This window comes from Tursiops truncatus, chromosome 1 (assembly GCF_011762595.2).
Source record: "Tursiops truncatus isolate mTurTru1 chromosome 1, mTurTru1.mat.Y, whole genome shotgun sequence".
In the NCBI taxonomy this organism is placed as follows: Eukaryota; Metazoa; Chordata; class Mammalia; order Artiodactyla; family Delphinidae; genus Tursiops; species Tursiops truncatus.
Genome location: NC_047034.1, coordinates 76,278,732 through 76,296,113, shown reverse-complemented (window position 1 = coordinate 76,296,113; position 17,382 = coordinate 76,278,732). Strand labels below are relative to the sequence as shown.

At 43.7% G+C, this 17,382-nt stretch overlaps 4 protein-coding genes and 1 long non-coding RNA gene across 5 annotated transcripts; 2 read left to right on the top strand and 3 right to left on the bottom strand.

The window, feature by feature from the left end:
• Positions 1-424: 424 nt before the first annotated feature.
• H2BC21 (H2B clustered histone 21) lies at positions 425-2,671 on the bottom strand. The gene has a single exon (XM_019919565.3). It carries the CDS (start codon positions 2,669-2,671, stop codon positions 2,291-2,293), a length of 381 nt encoding a protein of 126 aa, XP_019775124.1. The 3' UTR covers positions 425-2,290.
• Positions 2,672-2,997: 326 nt separating this feature from the next.
• On the top strand, positions 2,998-3,387 carry LOC101320618 (histone H2A type 2-C). The gene has a single exon (XM_004315511.4). It carries the CDS (start codon positions 2,998-3,000, stop codon positions 3,385-3,387), a length of 390 nt encoding a protein of 129 aa, XP_004315559.1.
• A 161-nt stretch (positions 3,388-3,548) lies between these two features.
• H2AC21 (H2A clustered histone 21) lies at positions 3,549-3,941 on the bottom strand. The gene has a single exon (XM_004315510.4). The coding sequence runs from the start codon at positions 3,939-3,941 to the stop codon at positions 3,549-3,551; it is 393 nt and encodes a 130-aa protein (XP_004315558.1).
• Positions 3,942-11,050: 7,109 nt separating this feature from the next.
• On the bottom strand, positions 11,051-14,600 carry LOC141279339 (uncharacterized). Its single transcript, XR_012333393.1, has 2 exons — positions 14,303-14,600; positions 11,051-14,200 (listed from the first exon to the last, which is right to left on the bottom strand). It is a non-coding gene; the product is annotated as an uncharacterized lncRNA (long non-coding RNA).
• BOLA1 (bolA family member 1) lies at positions 14,087-15,087 on the top strand. The gene is made up of 2 exons (XM_004315508.4): positions 14,087-14,226; positions 14,596-15,087. The coding sequence occupies exons 1-2, from the start codon at positions 14,194-14,196 to the stop codon at positions 15,010-15,012; spliced, it is 450 nt and encodes a 149-aa protein (XP_004315556.1). The 5' UTR covers positions 14,087-14,193; the 3' UTR covers positions 15,013-15,087.
• The last annotated feature ends 2,295 nt before the right edge of the window (positions 15,088-17,382 follow it).

Genomic DNA, 17,382 nt, shown 5'->3' with positions numbered 1-17,382 from the left:
TCATCTGTAAAATGGGACATAATAATGGTAACTATTTCATAAGGTTCTTGTGAGGATTAAATGAGTCATTATGTGTAAAGGACCTAGAACGTCATCTGGCATACAGTGAGTACTCTGCAGGTGTTATAAACTTTCTTAAGGACTTTATTTCTTCTATCTTGTTTATAGTGCTTCTTGTTTGTGGTGATTTTTGTTTGGTTTTGTGGTCATGTATTTTCCAATTACTGAGCATTAACAGTGTCCTCATAACAGGCTATTTCAGCCCCCGTGCACTTCTGGAGTAGAAGTAAGTTTGGCTGATGGTTTATAAATATTCATCTTCCAAGTCAGAGGCACTCAGCTTTTCCACAGACCCAGTAGTGGTTGTATCTGTTCATTTCATTTAGTTAAAAACTATATTGCAGATACAATAATCCAGCCAAGCTTTTAAATTAACTGGTAACTTTATTAATAACAATAGCATCTACACACATCTGAAAACACACATGTAAGAAACATACGATTTATTCAGTCTCTGATAATGTCTGGAGCCCATTTGGATTCATGAAACCCCTGCAGTTAACTCCAGGATCCCTTATCCAAAAGCAGAGTTGAATAACTCATCAGACCATCAGTGTCTTTATCAGAAAAATCAAGGCTTGGACAGAAAGATTCAACATTCTGTAATTACATGAAGTAAAACTAAAATACAATTGTCCTCGCATCTGAGGATACAAAGGTGGACAAGATTAGCTGCATGACCAGTGGACCAATCACTTCGCTTCTCTCAATCTCGTTTTTAAAGGGATATTAATCTTGTCTATTGTATAGGGTCTCCTGAAAAGCAAATGAGATGGTGAACATAAATTAAAAGCTCATCTCCGTGAGGAACAAAGGATCGGGATGGAAGGATGTCATAAATAGAGAAAGGAAAAGGATTTCCAGTGACCAATGTTTTGAATTTAATGAAAATCCAAGAGATTAGGCCAAACTGAGAAGTATAAAGGAGGGACAAAACTGCCACCTCCCCCTTAAAGCAAAAAAAAAAAAAAAAAAAAAAAAAAATCTTAACGAAGTCCTCCTCCCAGCTGTTGCCCTGAGGTGACCACGGACAGACTTGGGGGAGGAGCTCCAAAAACATTTCCATTTTCATCACGTCTTCACATACATCTAATGAAAAAGAACCGCACCCATCCATCCACGGAAGCGATTAAAAAAGGAGTGGGACAGAAAAATTAATTAAACAAATATTAACTCAATAAGTACTGAAGTGTTCACTGTGTGCCCAGTACTGGTTGGCACTGACGATATAGAGGAAAACCAGACCAGCAAAGTTTCTGTTAAGGGCTTGAGGAGAAAGACCGTAAACAAGAATATAAACGAACAAGACAATTTCAGACCGCTGCTAGGAGGAAGATAAAATAGAGTGAGGGCCCAGGACAGGCAGGAAGAGGCGCAAACTCCTGAGTGGATGACTTGGGAAGGTTTCTGAGAGGTGACGTTTGAGCCCAGACTAAAATGACTTGTGCCTTACAGTTACTTGAGGCCGAAACATTCCAAGATAAGAGAATTAAATGCAAAAATGATCCACCAACCAAAAAATAACAGGGATTTCAAAGCACCAAAGTGAGCGGTGGAAACCAGAATCTATGAATTCTGGAGCGGCGCGAGATTTTGAATATTCATGTCGTCCAATCAGGGAAAGGCTGAGACCAGGCAGCGCGGGTTCCGTCCTAAATACCCCGAACTACTGGTATCCACAGGAGGTCACGTCGTAGGGCGTAACTGGTGACTGGGCACCCAAGCAGCTGCCAAACTCTCGGGAGAATTCTTCAGGGCTGTGATGCAGTGTTCGCAGGACTCGGGCTAACTTACATCCTGGGGTCCTTTCTTAAATGAGGATGGCCGAAATCACTCACTTCGTTTTAGAACACCGATGAAACGTACCTAACAGAGCCACCAGGACACAACAGTCTACAAGCAGAGAGTGGGAAGGAGCAGTCTCAGAATCCTAATTTAGAACTGACTCATAAGAAAACGAAGCAGCACAGTGAGGGGTTAAGACTCGGCCTAGATTCAAAAGCAATGCCAGTCACGCGCCAAGAACCTCAAGTCATAAGGGCCTAAAAAGCTACGTGTGCCATTTTCCATTACTTTCATCCAACTACTGCAACTTACTTTGTGAGAAGAGACTGAGGGAAAACAAGTGAACAAAGCTCTTCTCTGGTGATAAGGTGGGTGGCTCTGAAAAGAGCCTTTGGAAAGTCAAGCGGCCCGGCGACTTTTGCGAGCGCCGCGTCCCGGCAGGGACTCACTTGGAGCTGGTGTACTTGGTGACCGCCTTGGTGCCCTCGGACACGGCGTGCTTGGCCAGCTCGCCGGGCAGCAGCAGGCGCACGGCCGTCTGGATCTCCCGGGAGGTGATGGTCGAGCGCTTGTTGTAATGCGCCAGGCGCGACGCTTCGCCCGCGATGCGCTCGAAGATGTCGTTGACGAACGAGTTCATGATGCCCATGGCCTTGGACGAGATGCCGGTATCCGGGTGCACCTGTTTCAGCACTTTGTACACGTAGATGGAATAGCTCTCCTTGCGACTGCGCTTGCGCTTTTTGCCGTCCTTTTTCTGAGCTTTGGTGACAGCTTTCTTCGAGCCCTTCTTGGGCGCGGGAGCGGATTTTGCCGGCTCAGGCATCGTAGAATACAACACCCGTTAGCAAGGAAAAGTAGCATGAGAATGGGCGGGCCTGATCCTTTTATAACCACCGTATGCAAATCAAGGCTCCAAAAGTCTTACGTTTCCATTGGGCCATGTAGAGACCTTGCGTTATCAGTAATAGCTACGTAACAACACCGACTCTTGACCTTATTGGCCACTTCTGGAGCCAATTTAGGACCAATGAAAAATTCGTTCCTGACCCCACCCCTAGGAAAGCTTATAAAAGCTTTCCAGTTGCTGATCTTTGAATCCTGTTTGTTGCGAGAATCTGAGCTCTAGGCCTTGTAGCATTATTTTCAGTTATGTCTGGCCGCGGAAAGCAAGGAGGCAAGGCCCGCGCCAAGGCCAAGTCGCGCTCGTCCCGCGCAGGTCTGCAGTTCCCGGTGGGGCGAGTGCACCGTCTGCTACGCAAAGGCAACTACGCCGAGCGGGTGGGGGCCGGCGCGCCGGTGTACATGGCGGCAGTCCTCGAGTACCTGACCGCGGAAATCCTGGAGCTGGCGGGCAACGCGGCCCGAGACAACAAGAAGACGCGCATCATCCCTCGTCACCTGCAGCTGGCCATCCGCAACGACGAGGAACTGAACAAGCTGTTGGGCAAAGTCACCATCGCCCAGGGTGGCGTTTTGCCCAACATCCAGGCCGTTCTATTACCAAAGAAAACTGAAAGCCACAAAGCCAAAAGCAAATAAATCCAGACAAAGTGAACCAAAGACCAAAGGCTCTTTTTAGAGCCACCCAAGTTTTCAAAAAAAGAGCTAATGCGCTGTTTCGTGATCAGCCCTTCATTTGACACGTTAGTGGCTCTTAAAAGAGCCTTTGGGGTGAGTGGGGTTGGTGTCAAGCCTCCTAATTACTTATTCTTGCCAGGCTTGTGACTCTCCGTTTTCTTGGGCAACAAGACTGCCTGGATATTGGGCAAGACGCCGCCCTGGGCAATTGTGACACCCCCGAGTAACTTGTTGAGCTCTTCATCATTTCTCACGGCTAGTTGCAAATGGCGAGGGATGATGCGCGTCTTCTTATTGTCTCGGGCCGCGTTGCCGGCCAGCTCCAGGATTTCCGCTGTCAGGTACTCCAGCACAGCCGCCAGGTACACCGGCGCGCCAGCCCCCACTCGCTCGGCGTAGTTGCCTTTGCGCAGCAGGCGGTGCACTCGCCCCACGGGGAACTGAAGGCCAGCGCGGGACGAGCGCGACTTGGCCTTGGCCCGAGCTTTGCCTCCCTGCTTTCCGCGTCCTGACATTACGGCTAAAAATGCAGTTACAGCTTCTTTTTCAAAGAGAAGAATGTGGCAAGGATAACCAATTTGATGTAATTTATAAGAGCTACCGGGAGGGGTGAAGCGAAGTGGTTTGATTGGCTAAAAGCTGAGTCCGATCGAACAGCCAATAGAAAAGCGGAAAGCAGACTCTTCGTTTGCATCTTGTACTACGAGGAAATGACGGCCTTGGTAAGTACCTACCAATCGCTGTGAACCACATTAAAGCCCCTTATTTGCATGCCAGGATTTTTAAAGCGAAGGTGTTCAAACAACACGCTGTTTTGTTTTTTATTGAGTGGCAGTTTTTTTCCAGCTTAAGAGTGGTAGTTTTTTTTTCACCAAGGGAAATCCCAAGAAGGACCCAAAAGGACTGCAGAGAGACTCTGGCAGATGTAGAGTTACTCCCACTCAAGGGTACCGAATTCTGAAGCTGATTACCCCCTTGAGCCCTAAATTACCCTCCAAGTCCCTCCCTTTGTGGCTCGTCAAAGCTAAACTTCTTAAAGAATATAGTACTACGAAGCCCTCCCCCTTTCAATTTACTCGTTGCCTGCAGTGTGGCTTAGCCCCATGCCACCCGCCACTGCTCCTCGGACTCCAGTTTGACCGAGGCTAGCATAGAATTAGTCATCCTCCACTTTACCTCCCGGCGGCGTCCAAAACCGCCTTGAAACTGAAGGCGGCTTTCCCTTGGCTTTCAAAATGTCGCCCTTCGTCTTTCCTCATCCTGCTTCTGTTCCTTTGCCCTTTTTTTTTTTACCTATTTATTTATTTAATTTTATTTCTACCCACCCCCACCCCTCAACTCTGGCAACACCAAATTCCTCTGCCCGTCTTTAAATCCCGGTGTCCAGCTGGGCTCTGCCTCCCTATTCGCCCCTCCCCCACATTCCTCCATTCTTCAATCTCCCCGAAGAGTCTTACCCAACTCCATGCTTTCAACTAACACCTAAATTTGTTTCAGAAGCTCAGACCCATATACGTGACTGCTGACTGGATACTTCAACCTGTTTGTCCCAGTAACTCGACCTATCCAAAAGCAAACTCATCCAAACACCGCGCCCCCCCGCCCTTTGCTCTCTTTACCTGAATGGCACCAACAATCTTCCAGGTACCTAAGCCAGAATCCACTGTTCCCTGCATCTCAACAGCATATCCAGTGTTACTTATTTAACTTCAGCCTTTTCCTCCATGATCCTCTTGTTTGCCTCTCTTAGACTTCAGCAACAGCCCCTAGAGACTCGTTTGTGTAATCCTCCACCTACCTTGCATAGAAAATTTTCCTGAAAGTTCCATTTCTTTCTCCTCAGCTTCCCATCCCTGGGAGTTCTACATCCCCACCCCATTTTCACCCTTTCCTGAATATCCCATAAAGGTGAAACCGCTGAAATGCGTCTGGGGGCTCCGAGGAGCTTCAGTTCTTTATGTCTCAGCGCAGAAAGAATTCAGCGAGAGGCAAAGTGACAGATAAGTGATTTATTAGAATAGGACACTTGTGAGACTTGAGACTTCCCAAGTGGCTGGGTGAGAGGGTGCCGTGCTCCGAGAACTTAGTGGGCTACAGTTTTATAATCAAAGGAAAAGTGGGGAGGGGGAAAAGACCACTTTCTTCCTCATTCTTGAGTAGACGTCAAACTTCCAGCATCAGCTCCTCCTCCACGTGGCGGGGGCGGGGGGAGGGAGGCTCTTGTCCCTACTTGGTCAAGTCGGGACTGTCATGGTGCAATGGAAATGAGCCAAAAGGCGCTCATTTTCTAAAAATGGTAAATGATCTCAGGTTTCAGTATAATGTCACCCTTTCCTTATATTTTTTTGTTTTTAGTGTGTGGAGAGAAGCATGCCCTTGGAATCAGCTTACTGAGCTCACTGGGCAGGATGTGGGTCTCATGCCACCATTGTTTTATTGTTTTGGGGCATGTCTCATGCTTCTGTTGCATAGTTTTGTTGCTACGCAGGCCTGCTTGATTGAGTGATCATTAACTTAGAGTGGTCTCCCATACCTTTTTCTTTACTTACAATCCCCAGTGGGATTAACTATTTAATTACCTACTTTGTCCCTTCACTATGTCCCTATCAAAGACAGGAGGTAGAATGCTATAGAGAAAAGAATAGACTTAAATTTTTCTCCCTGAGCTCTTTTCTAGTGTTCCTCTTTTATCCTCACCTTTGTTCAACTGACATTTATTGAGTACATGCTACCTATCAGGCAATGGGTATACAGATAATTGAGACTAGTACAAAGAGGTCTGTAATGAGATGCCTCTAGAAAATGGAGGAAATCTGGTGAACTCTGTAAGTTAAAATTAGCTAACATCAGCTATCTGTAGAGCTTACCCCTGGTAAGATGGCTGGTATAGATTTGTGAAACACCCAAGTACAGTCAAAAGTAAAACACCCAAGTACAGTCAAATGTTTCCTCAATAGTAGGATGCAACTGAAGATAATTCTAGCCAAACTGATTATAGTATTTCAGAAGATGCACGTGTTAATAGAAAGATATGGTCCACATACCATCTAAATGGGGCAATTACAGTAGGAATGTGTTGTGCTTCTCTAACACTTAAGAGTATGTGTCTGCTAGACACAAAGGTTTAGGCTGTTATAGAAGGTTCCCTGGTGAAAGCATCAGCTTGTTCTCATAGTCTGGGTGAAATGTTTCTGAAGACTATCCAACCCTCTTAGCTCAGGTTCTGCTCTCAATTAACAACTTTCCAATTATTCTACTTTAGGATAAAAATATGAGACTGAAAAGGGGAGAACCAGTATGGGAAGATATATCTATCACTAGAAGTTAATTAATTTGAATTCTGACCTATTCATCAATTGCTTGTGTATTTTGTTAGTGTAACTCTCTCCCCAAGAAGCCAATCAGCTCTGGAAGTTCTAATAGTGTCAACTTTTCAGCCCTACAGAGCACAGAACAAAATACAGTAGTAGGGACCCCATGACAACTCTGGTACCCTTCGAGGCCCTGCTTGAGGGACCAGCTGACCTCCTGATTTCTTTTTTACTTCTATCACAGTGACCCTATGCTGTTAGGAAGGGTAAAGGGAAAAGAGATTATATTAAACCCTTATTAAGAGATAAGCCCTATGTTAGGGGCTACCTATGAAGTAGATATACAGTTGTACCTCGGTACCAGGACCCCCAGTGGATACTAAAATCCAAGGATGTTCAATAAAATGGTGTAGTATTTGTGTATAACCTAAGCACATCCTCCCAGATGAAGTATCTCTAGATTACTTTTAATACCTAATACAATGTAAATGTTATGTAAATAGTTGTAAATACAATGTAAAACTATGTAAATAGTTGCTAGGGCAGGGCAAATTCAAGTTTTGCTTTTTGGGGACTTTCCAGATTTTTTTTAGAATATTTTCCATCTACGGTTGATTGAATCCTCAGATTCAGAACCCATGGATACTGAAGGATGACTGTAATTGTTTCACAGATAAGGAAACCAAGGCTCAGAAACGTTTAAGCACTTGCTGAAGGTCACACAGCCACTTACAAAGACATGATTAGAACCAAGGTCTGCCTGATTCAAAGACTCTGCTCGTCATCCTTCCAAGCACACTACTTCACTAACTAGATTGTGGGTTTCATGAAGTCACTTAACTTACCCAACCTCGCTTCCTGCCTCTGTTACAGAGAGAGGGAGAGCTGGAGAGCAGGAGAGTTAGAGAGTGAGAGTGAGAGAGCATGAGAGAAGAATGGAATTAGACTTAATACTTTAAATTCCATCTAGCTATAAAACCTTATTAGATAAGTCCAGATAGGCCAATATCCTACAAATTTTATCAAGCTCAGTTACTATCTATTGCTCCCCAGACCTCCCTTCCCAGCATTCTTACCAGAGCTATTAAAATATATAACAGAGCAGGCCATTTGTAAAAGTCATACACCATCACAAACAGGCTGGATCTTATCTCCTTTAACACCTCTGGGATTTTTAACCAAAAGCAGCTGAGTTCCTAACCAGGCAATCTAGTTAATCAAACATTTAGGGCATTCTGGGTCCATTCTATCATTCCAACCACACTTCTCTCCCTTCCCCTTTTCTTCCACCTTTCCTCAACTCCACCCCCAGCCCCCTCCGTACTGAGCTTCACATCATTCATAAGAGGAGCAAGGCCTTTCCACAGCTCCCTGCCATTGCACATAACGTTGCCCTTGGCTAGAATGCTTTCAGCCTCCTCTGGACCTGCAAAATCCTCCTCATCCTTCCAGTTTCCACCCAGATATCACCTCCTCTTTCATGAAGCTTCCCTACTGTCACACACACAGCCTCAGTGTACCCACATCTCTTTGTTCATATCCTGCTGATAGCATTTAAGCACTCTGCCCTGTGTTTTGACCTTGGTCTCACTTCCTTTCTGTGACCACTTCAAGGGACAGACCATGTCTTCTTCACCTTTAAATCAGGAGTCCTTTATTCCTTCTACCTGGCTCTTAGTAGGGTAATTAAATGTTTTTTGCATAAACAAATAAAACTATACTCTTAGAGAATTAGCATCTTCTTCTCTAAAATATTTCTCTTTAGTCAACAAACCACTCTCCAAATGCTAGCTAGCTATCAACAGTAGACTGTGGTAGCCAGAGTGACAGAAAATACAACAGAAGCTCATCAATTAAATAAAAATCATATACCCTACCATAATAGAGTTGTTAGAATAAATGAGAATTAAATATAAAGAACCTAGTACAGAGATGGAACCTGAGAACCTGGATTAGGAGGCAGAATAGCTTAATGGTTAAGAGCTCAAATTCTGCAGCCTGACTCTCTGGGTTTGTTTACCAGATCTGTGACCATAGGTACATTACTTACCTAACCTCTAAGGGTCTCTGCTTCCTCAATGGTAAAGCAAGAGTAGTAACAGTAGCTACTTCATGGACTTGTTGCAAGAATTAAGAGTTTATAAATGTAAAACATTTAGCATAGTATAGTACCTGTCACCAACAAAGCAGGGGATCTCAAAAATTTGAACAAATTTGCCATTTCAGAAATAAACATTGAGTTTATCCTATGACCACTCCTGGATATACACCAAACAGAAAAGAATGTTTACATCCAACGAAAAGCACGTACAAGGATGTAGTATATTCATATACTGCAATACCACACAATGAAAATGAACAAATCACTGCCACACACAAGGATGAATCTCACAGACATTGTTGAGCAAAAGACAAACACAAATGTATTCATACTATGTGATTCTATTTATAAGAAGTTCAAAAACAGGCAAAACTAATCTATGGTGCTAGAGGTTAGAATAATGATTAACTGTGGCAGGGTGGTATTGACTTCCCTGGGAGCCTTCCGAGGTGCTAGAAATTTTCTGTATCTTGATATGGTGTATTCCCATGTAAAATTAAGCTGTACGCTTAAAAAGTGTGCATTTCTTATGTGTAAATTATACATCAGTAGGGACAAATTAATTTTTCTTTTTTTTTTTTTTTTTTTTTTGGGGTACGCGGGCCTCTCACTGTTGTGGCCTCTCCCGTTGCGGAGCACAGGCTCCGGACGCACAGGCTCAGCGGCCATGGCTCATGGGCCTAGCCGCACCGCAGCATGTGGGATCCTCCCCGACCGGGGCACGAACCCGTGTCCCCTGCATCGGCAGGCGGACTCTCAACCACTGCACCACCAAGGAAGCCCCCAAATTAATTTTTTAATGAACAAATACTGAAGTAATCATCATAGGAAAAAGATGAATACTTTGTTGGGCATCTTACTCCTCACATTACATATTAGTGTTTATTAGTTTTCGTTTTGTTTTCTTTAATTACACGAGGCGGCCACCATAATGTCTCAGTGCTTAAAGCCTCTAAGACTCTTAATCTGTCCATGACAAACCTTCACTAAATAGTACATATTGTCATGACTATGTTTTTATTAGAAACAAAGACACTAAACTTGCCCTAGGGAGCTTGCAACTTACAAAGCTTTCATTTATTTTTGCAACAGGAATAATAATGTCGGCCCTCTCTATTCACATACTAGCTCACTATCCATTCGGTACATTTTACCGAACACCCAAGTATGCCAACAGTGAGCCTGGCATAACACATGCAGTGAATACATTGCCTCTGGCCAGATCTCTCTTTCCACATGATTGGTTTCCTCTAGTCATTCAAATCTCTGTTTAAATGTCCCCTCCACAGCAAGGCCTTCTCTGACCACAGCCTCCCACCATTCCCCACCACTGTCACTGGATTAGCAAATTACAAGGCCCTCACCTAAAACAAGTCCTTCTTAGAGATTCCATCTCTTCAACAGCACTCTAGTTGATTTACTTCTCTCTAGCCGTCTCCTGCCTTCACTCAGATTATCTTGCACCAGACTACTGCCAAAGGCTTTTCTCCTCTTCTCCCTGCTTCCACTCTTCCCATTCCCTTAATATATTCCTCATACACTAGCCAGAGTGATCTTCTAATAGAAAATCTGATTCTTTTCTCACTATATTCTTTTTCCCAGGTCATTTCACTCCCCTCACCCACTTCCCCGCCTTCCCCCCCGCCCACGATCTCATTTCGTCTTCAGCGAGACTCTTGCCTCACATGCGCTTCTCAGGTGCTAAAACTAGTAGACAAAAGCTTAATGAAAAACAGAATAGTACATAGACTCAAAGTATCTCCTACAACTACAAAGGAAAATTTTACAATTGAGAAACCTGAGAGATACCACCTTAATCAATTAATCAGAATTATCATTAACAATGAGACAAATTGAATTATATGCCCCCTATATGCTTCAGTGAAAGGATTCAATATCACTTCTGCAGTTTTCCTGCCAAAAAATGTATATCCTAAATCTGAATCAGAGTGAAGCATTCGACAAACCCAAGTTGAGGGATATTTAACAAAATAAATGGTCTGTACTCCTCAAAAATGTCAAAGTCGTGAAAGACAAAAAGACAAATGAACTATTCCAGATTAATGGAGACCAAAGAGACATAACAACTGAATACAGCATGTGATCCTAGATTGGATACTGGCCCAGAATTTTTTTTTTTCATTTTATATAAAGGACACTATGGGACAACTGGCAAATTTTGCATAAGGTCTGTACATTATAGTACTGTATCAATGTTAATTTCCAGAATTTGACAATTACATTGTGGTTATGTGAGAAAACGTCTTTTTTTTTTTTTTTACTAAATACATATTAGCAAATATATATTAGTCAGAGCTCTTCAGAGAAATAGAACAATAGGATATATATGGAGAGGGCAAGAGCAAACAAGTGAGAGAGAGAGAGAGAGAGAAAAAGAGAGAGAGATTTATTATAAGGAATTGGCTCACATGACAATGGATGCTGACAAGTCCCGAGATCTGCAGGGTGAGTCAGCAAGCTGGAAACACAGGAGAGCTGATGGTGTAATTCCAGTCCAAGTCTGAAGGCTTGAGATCCAAGAGAAGCAATGCTGTAGTTCCAGTCAAAGACTAACAGGCTGGAGACCCAGAAAGAGCCAGTGTTTCAGTTCAAGTCTGAAGGCAGGAAAGAAGCCAATGTCCCAGTTCAAAGGCAGTCAGGCGGGAAAGAACTCTCTTTTTCCAGGAGGGTTAGCCTTTTTGTTCAGGCCTTCAACTGATTGGATGAGACCCAGCCACAATAGGGAGGGCAATCTGCTTTACTCGGTCTACCAATTTTAATGTTAATCTCATCAAAAACACCCTTACAGAAACACCCAGAATAATGTTTGACCAAATATATGGGCACCCTGTGGCCCAGTCAAGTTGACACATAAAATTAACCATCACAGGTAGTTAGAAGTAAATGGACTTATGTCTGAAACTTACTCTCAAATGATTCAGAAAAATAATTATATATGTGTAGTTAGATACATAAAAAGAAACAAAGCAAATATGATAACATGTCAATATTTGGATAATCTGGGTATCAGGGTGAGGGGTATACAAGAATTATTTGTACTATTTTTGTATTTCTATAACTCTGAAAGCACTTAAGAAAAAGTTAAAAATAAAATACACACACATAGAACCATACATCCAACATGACATCTGTTCTTCGATATCATAAAGACACTTCAGGATCAAGTCCAAAACAGAATTGGGCACCTAGTCTTTCCCTTCCCCACCCTTCCAAACCTGTGCTTCTTCCAATATTCTGTATCTTAGGGAACAAATGCCATCCATCCAGATGCACAAACCTGATAGTTATCCTTCATACTTTCCCTCCCGTAACTAGCCCATTACCACATCCTGTGGGTTTTACCCTCCCAATGTATATCTTACAGCCACAATTTATTTCCATCTTCACCTGCATGACCACCAGCGTGGTCCAAGTCATCATCATCCCTCACCTAGACTGCTACACTAACCTCCCAACTGGTCTCCCTGCTTGCACTCTTACCTCCTCTACAGTTCTCCACACTGCAGCCAGGGATCTTTGCAAAATAAAAATTTAAAGATGGCTAAATTCAATGCATGATCCTTGATTGGCTTTCGAAAAATAAAAAATTATAAAGGCAGTAATGAGACACCTGGGGAAATTTGAATGTCAACTATATATTAATAACAGTATTGAACAAATATTAAACGTCTTAGGCGTGGTAATAGCATTGTGCTTATGTAGGAAAATATCCTTGTCTTAGGAGATATACGTTTAAGTATATAGCAATGAAATGTAAAGATTTTCGCAACTCTCAAATGGTTCAGCAAAAATGATAGCAATATTTTTATTATATACACACATTCAAAGAGAGATTAGGGCTTCCCTGGTGGCGCAGTGGTTGAGAATCCACCTGCCGGGGACTCACATGACATGGGTTCATGCCCCGGTCCGGGAAGATCCCACGTGCCGCGGAGCGGCTGGGCCCATGAGCCATGGCCGCTGAGCCTGTGCGTCTGGGGCCTGTGCTCTGCAACGGGAGAGGCCACAACAGTGAGAGGCCCGCGTACCGGAAAAGAAAAAAAAAAGGGAGATAAAAAGCAAATCTGGTAAAATGTTGTCAGTAAATATAGGTGAAGAATAAATGGGGTGCTCATTGTACTAACCTTGCAATTGACATTATGTTAAATTTTTTGAGTGTGATAGGGTATTGTAGTTATTTAAGAGAATATTCTTCTTCTTAGGAGATACATACTGGAGTACCTAAGGGTGAAATGTCATGCTGTCTGCAACTTATTTTCAAAAAAAGTATAGAAATACATTTTTAAAGTATATAAATATACATAAAGTACTTAAACATAAAAGTATATATGTATAAGTATATAATATATATAAATGTAAAAAACAGTGAAAGGTAGAGGATGCTGTTTTGCACTGTTCAACTTTTCTGCAGATTTGAAATTTTTCAAAATTAAAAGTTGGGGAAATACATATATGGAGAAATCGATAAAATATTAGGATACAAAATAAAATACTGGTTGAATTGATGAGTTACATATCATCTTGGAAAAATCTCATCCTGTTATATCCCCACTGAAAACCTTCCCTAGCTTCCTACTGCTCCTAGGATAAAAACAAAACTGCCTAACGAGGCCTTCTCCCCACAGGCCTATACATTCGCTCAGCTTCCCATCACCATCATCTCTGCCCCGTGGGCTCCAACCATATCTAACTACACCCAAAGGAACCACTCCCCCAAAGTTCTCTCTCCACCTGGCCTTTGTGCGTGCAGCTACCACACTAGGAGGGGCTGAGAAAGGGATTTTTGTGCCTCTTGTAAACTGTTTCCTTAAGTTTTCTCTTCTCCCCCAAGTCTGGACGACATGCCTCCTTAGCATCCTGCTCTTAGTCCCATCACAGCCCTTAGCACACAGTATTGCAACTGTCCACTCACTGGTCCATCTTCTCCAGTGTTCTGTAAACTGCCTGAGGACAGGGCCTGTCTTACCTCCCCAGCCTCCAGGACTGGTCTGGCACACAATAATCATGTATTCAATAAATGAAATGGACTTCCATTTTCTTGTATGTAAAATAAAGGTGTTGGGCTAGATAATCTACAAGATGTATTGTCAATAAAATGAATCGAATAATCTCAATATCAATTGCACAGAAGTTCCCGTTTTCTTTACAATTCCGCAGGTTCAGAGCCTCCCACGACCTCACGAGTCGGGGGAAGTAGAGACTACAGTTCCCGAGAACCCTCAGGGCACCACGTGGTGCCGGCCCGGTCTATCGCGTAGCGAGGACTCCATTTCCCAGCGTGCCTCAGGACGCGAAGTGTACGTTTCGCCCGGAACGTCAGGAGTCTGGCCCTGAATGGGAGCTGCGGTAGCGAAGACTGAGTGCAAGGTAGAAGGGGCCCAGCCTGGGGTTCAGAGGGGACACAGGGACATTGGCTCAACCAAAAGCCCGGAGTTGCACATACCCTACTCTTGCAACCTCCAGCTCATTCTTTGCGAATCCCCTTAGTAAGGAACGTGCCTCGCGCGCGGGCTCTCTCTAATCCACCGCCTCCCTTCAGCGGCTCGCGGCTGGAGGCCAGATTCCCCCATGTCACACAGAGGAAAGAGGCGGTGCCTCGCGTCTCACTGTCGCGTCTAGGCGGGCTCCCAGTGTGGACGTTGGCCGGGGGGCGGGGGCTGGGGTGGTTGAGAGACGGGTCTCTCACCAAGAGCGAGGCCCTGACCCTCACTGCTCCCGTCCTTGTCTCTGCCGTAGCTGATGCTGAGTGGGCAGCTGGTCGGAAGCCTGTTCTCCATGGCTGGCCGCGTCTGTGTGTCCCGGGGCAGCGCCAGATCAGGGGCCATCGGTCCCGTCGAGGCCGCCATTCGCACAAAGTTGGAGCAGGCGCTGAACCCCGATGTCCTGGAGCTGCGTAATGAGAGCGGCGGCCACGCGGTCCCACCAGGCAGTGAAACCCATTTCCGCGTGGCCGTGGTGAGCTCTCGTTTCGAGGGACTGAGCCCCCTGCAACGGCATCGGCTGGTCCACGCGGCGCTGTCAGAAGAACTGGCTGGGCCGGTCCACGCCCTGGCCATACAAGCGCGGACCCCCGCCCAGTGGAGGGAGAACCCTCAACTGGACACGAGCCCCCCCTGCCTGGGCGGGAGCAAGAAAACTCGAGGAACTCCCTGAACCCTGAGAGAGAGGGAGGACCGGGATCGAAACGGGTTGGGTGAGAATAAACTACTGGGGCCTTCTTCCCTTCAACACAGTCTGGTATTTGTAAGAGTTGAGTTGACCTGGGCCCCATTCAACCGGCATATACAGGTTCTCTGGAGACAGCAATTCATTTCACATCAAGGTCAACCTAAGGAAAGCATACAATCACTCACTACTGCTCTTGCCCTGGACTATTAAGGAAAAGCTGCCCAGTTGTTTCGTGTTAAATTGTGACTTAAGGAACCACCAGACCTTATGAGTTGCAAGTAATCCTGTACATTAAAAGAGAAATTATCATATGAGGTGAATTGCTGTGTTGTTAAAGGCCTGTTGAACCAGTGCTACAGATGTTCTTGGGAGAAGAAAGATACTTGAAGCCTAGCATAGTCAGGAAGGGCTTCATTAAACCAGAAAGGAAAGGAAAGTTGTTGCAGGGGGGGGAAGAACCCAAGCAAAGGCATAGAAGCTGGACTGGGCAGAGAGTTATTGGACAAGACAGCAGTTACAGACACATTTGAACTTCAGACTTGGGGAATGTTTGGCTTTCTATCAACCTGTCCATTTCCAAAAGGATTTACATTTGTTTGTGAGAAAAAAAACTTTTTAAAAAAAAACCACTAAAGCAGTGAAAAGATTATAATCTAGGAAGTAAGTATAGAAGGGGGAGAAAACTTTACATAGCCCTTTTTCTTATGAGCCTTCCAAATGTCATAATTCTGAGGAAAGCTCAGGTGATGTCTAGATAAGCAGCTTTCTGATGATCTCAGTATGGAGATGGAACTTAGTAAAGAGAAAGCTTGGTTAACATGTATCAACTGTTTCTGGCTAAAGAGTGTAGACTGCATCTGGTTGGGCAGTAGGGAGTCATTGAAGGGTGTTGAGGAAAGGATGCCAAAGAGCATTTTGGGGCATATTGATCTGGCAGTGATGTGTAAGTGGGTTGGCATAGGAAATAGGAGGCACAGAGATTAACCAATGGTGCAGGCAGAACCCTGACCTAGAGGTCAGCTGTTGAAATGGAAAGGAAGGAGTTGATTTGAGAGCGACCATTTTTAAAAAGTCAGAAAACGGCTTGATTAGAACAGAAATGGACTAGAGTGAGAGGAGCATCAATGGTAAACCTCAGGCAGTACTTTTCAGATTTCCTCACAGATAAAAATTCCCACGGGAGCTTGTTTAAAATGTGGATTCTAGGTCAACTCTCTTCCAAAAAAAGATTCTGATTCCACAAGTCAGGAATGGAATCTGGAATCTACATTTTTAAAAAACACACAAAGATTTGGAGGAAAGTTGGTTCTATTCTCAAGAAATATTACTCCAAGTTTTTGTTTATTTGTATTCATTTTTGGAGTTCTTAGATTTTTTAAATGTTTTTGTAAATATTATTTTATTATGGCAAAAACTCTTGAGATCTGTCCTCTTAACAATTTTTTTAAGTGTACAATCAATACATTATCACTGACTATAGGTACAATGTCATACAGCAGATCTCTAGAGCTTAATCATCTTGCTTAACTGAAGTTTTATGCCTGTTGATTGGCAACTCCCCATTCCCTTCTCCCCCAGCCCCTAGTAACCAACATTCCACTCTGATTCTATTTGACTATTTTAGATAAAGTGGAATCATGCATATTTGTCTTTCTGTGACTGGCTTATTTCACTTAGCATAATGTCCTCATGGTTTATCATAGCAGAATTTCCTTCTTTTTTAAGGCTGGCAAGTATTCCATTGTTATGTACATACTGTATTTTCTTTATCCATTCATTTGTCAGTGGACATTTAGGTTGTTTCCACACCTTAGCCATTGTGATATTCTGCAATGAACATGAGAGTGCTAATACCTCTCCAAGATCCTGATTTCAGTTCTTTTGGATAAATACCCAGAAGTGGGATCGCTGGATCATATGGTAGTTCTATTTTTAATTTTTTGAGGAACTTCCTTATTTTCCAGAGTGGCTGTATCATTTTGAATTCTCACCAACAATGTACAGGGGTTCCAGTTTCTCCACATCTTTGCCAACACTTTATATAATAGCTATCCTGAGAGGTATGAGGTGGTATCTCATGGTTTTGATTTGCACTTCCCTGATGATTAGTGACATTGAGCATTTTTTTATATATACCTATTGGTCATTTTATGTCTAATTTGGGAAAATGGCTATTCAAGTCCTTAGCCCATTTTTTAATTAGGTTATTAGTTTTTTTGCTATTGAGTTGTAGGACATTACCCCAAGTTTTCAAAACTAGGAGACTGAGGGGGTGCTCCATCTGTAGAAGTGGAAAGGTCAGGATAGAGAGGCCAACTCAGGAAGTAAATGTGATGCATCATGTTACTCTGGCCT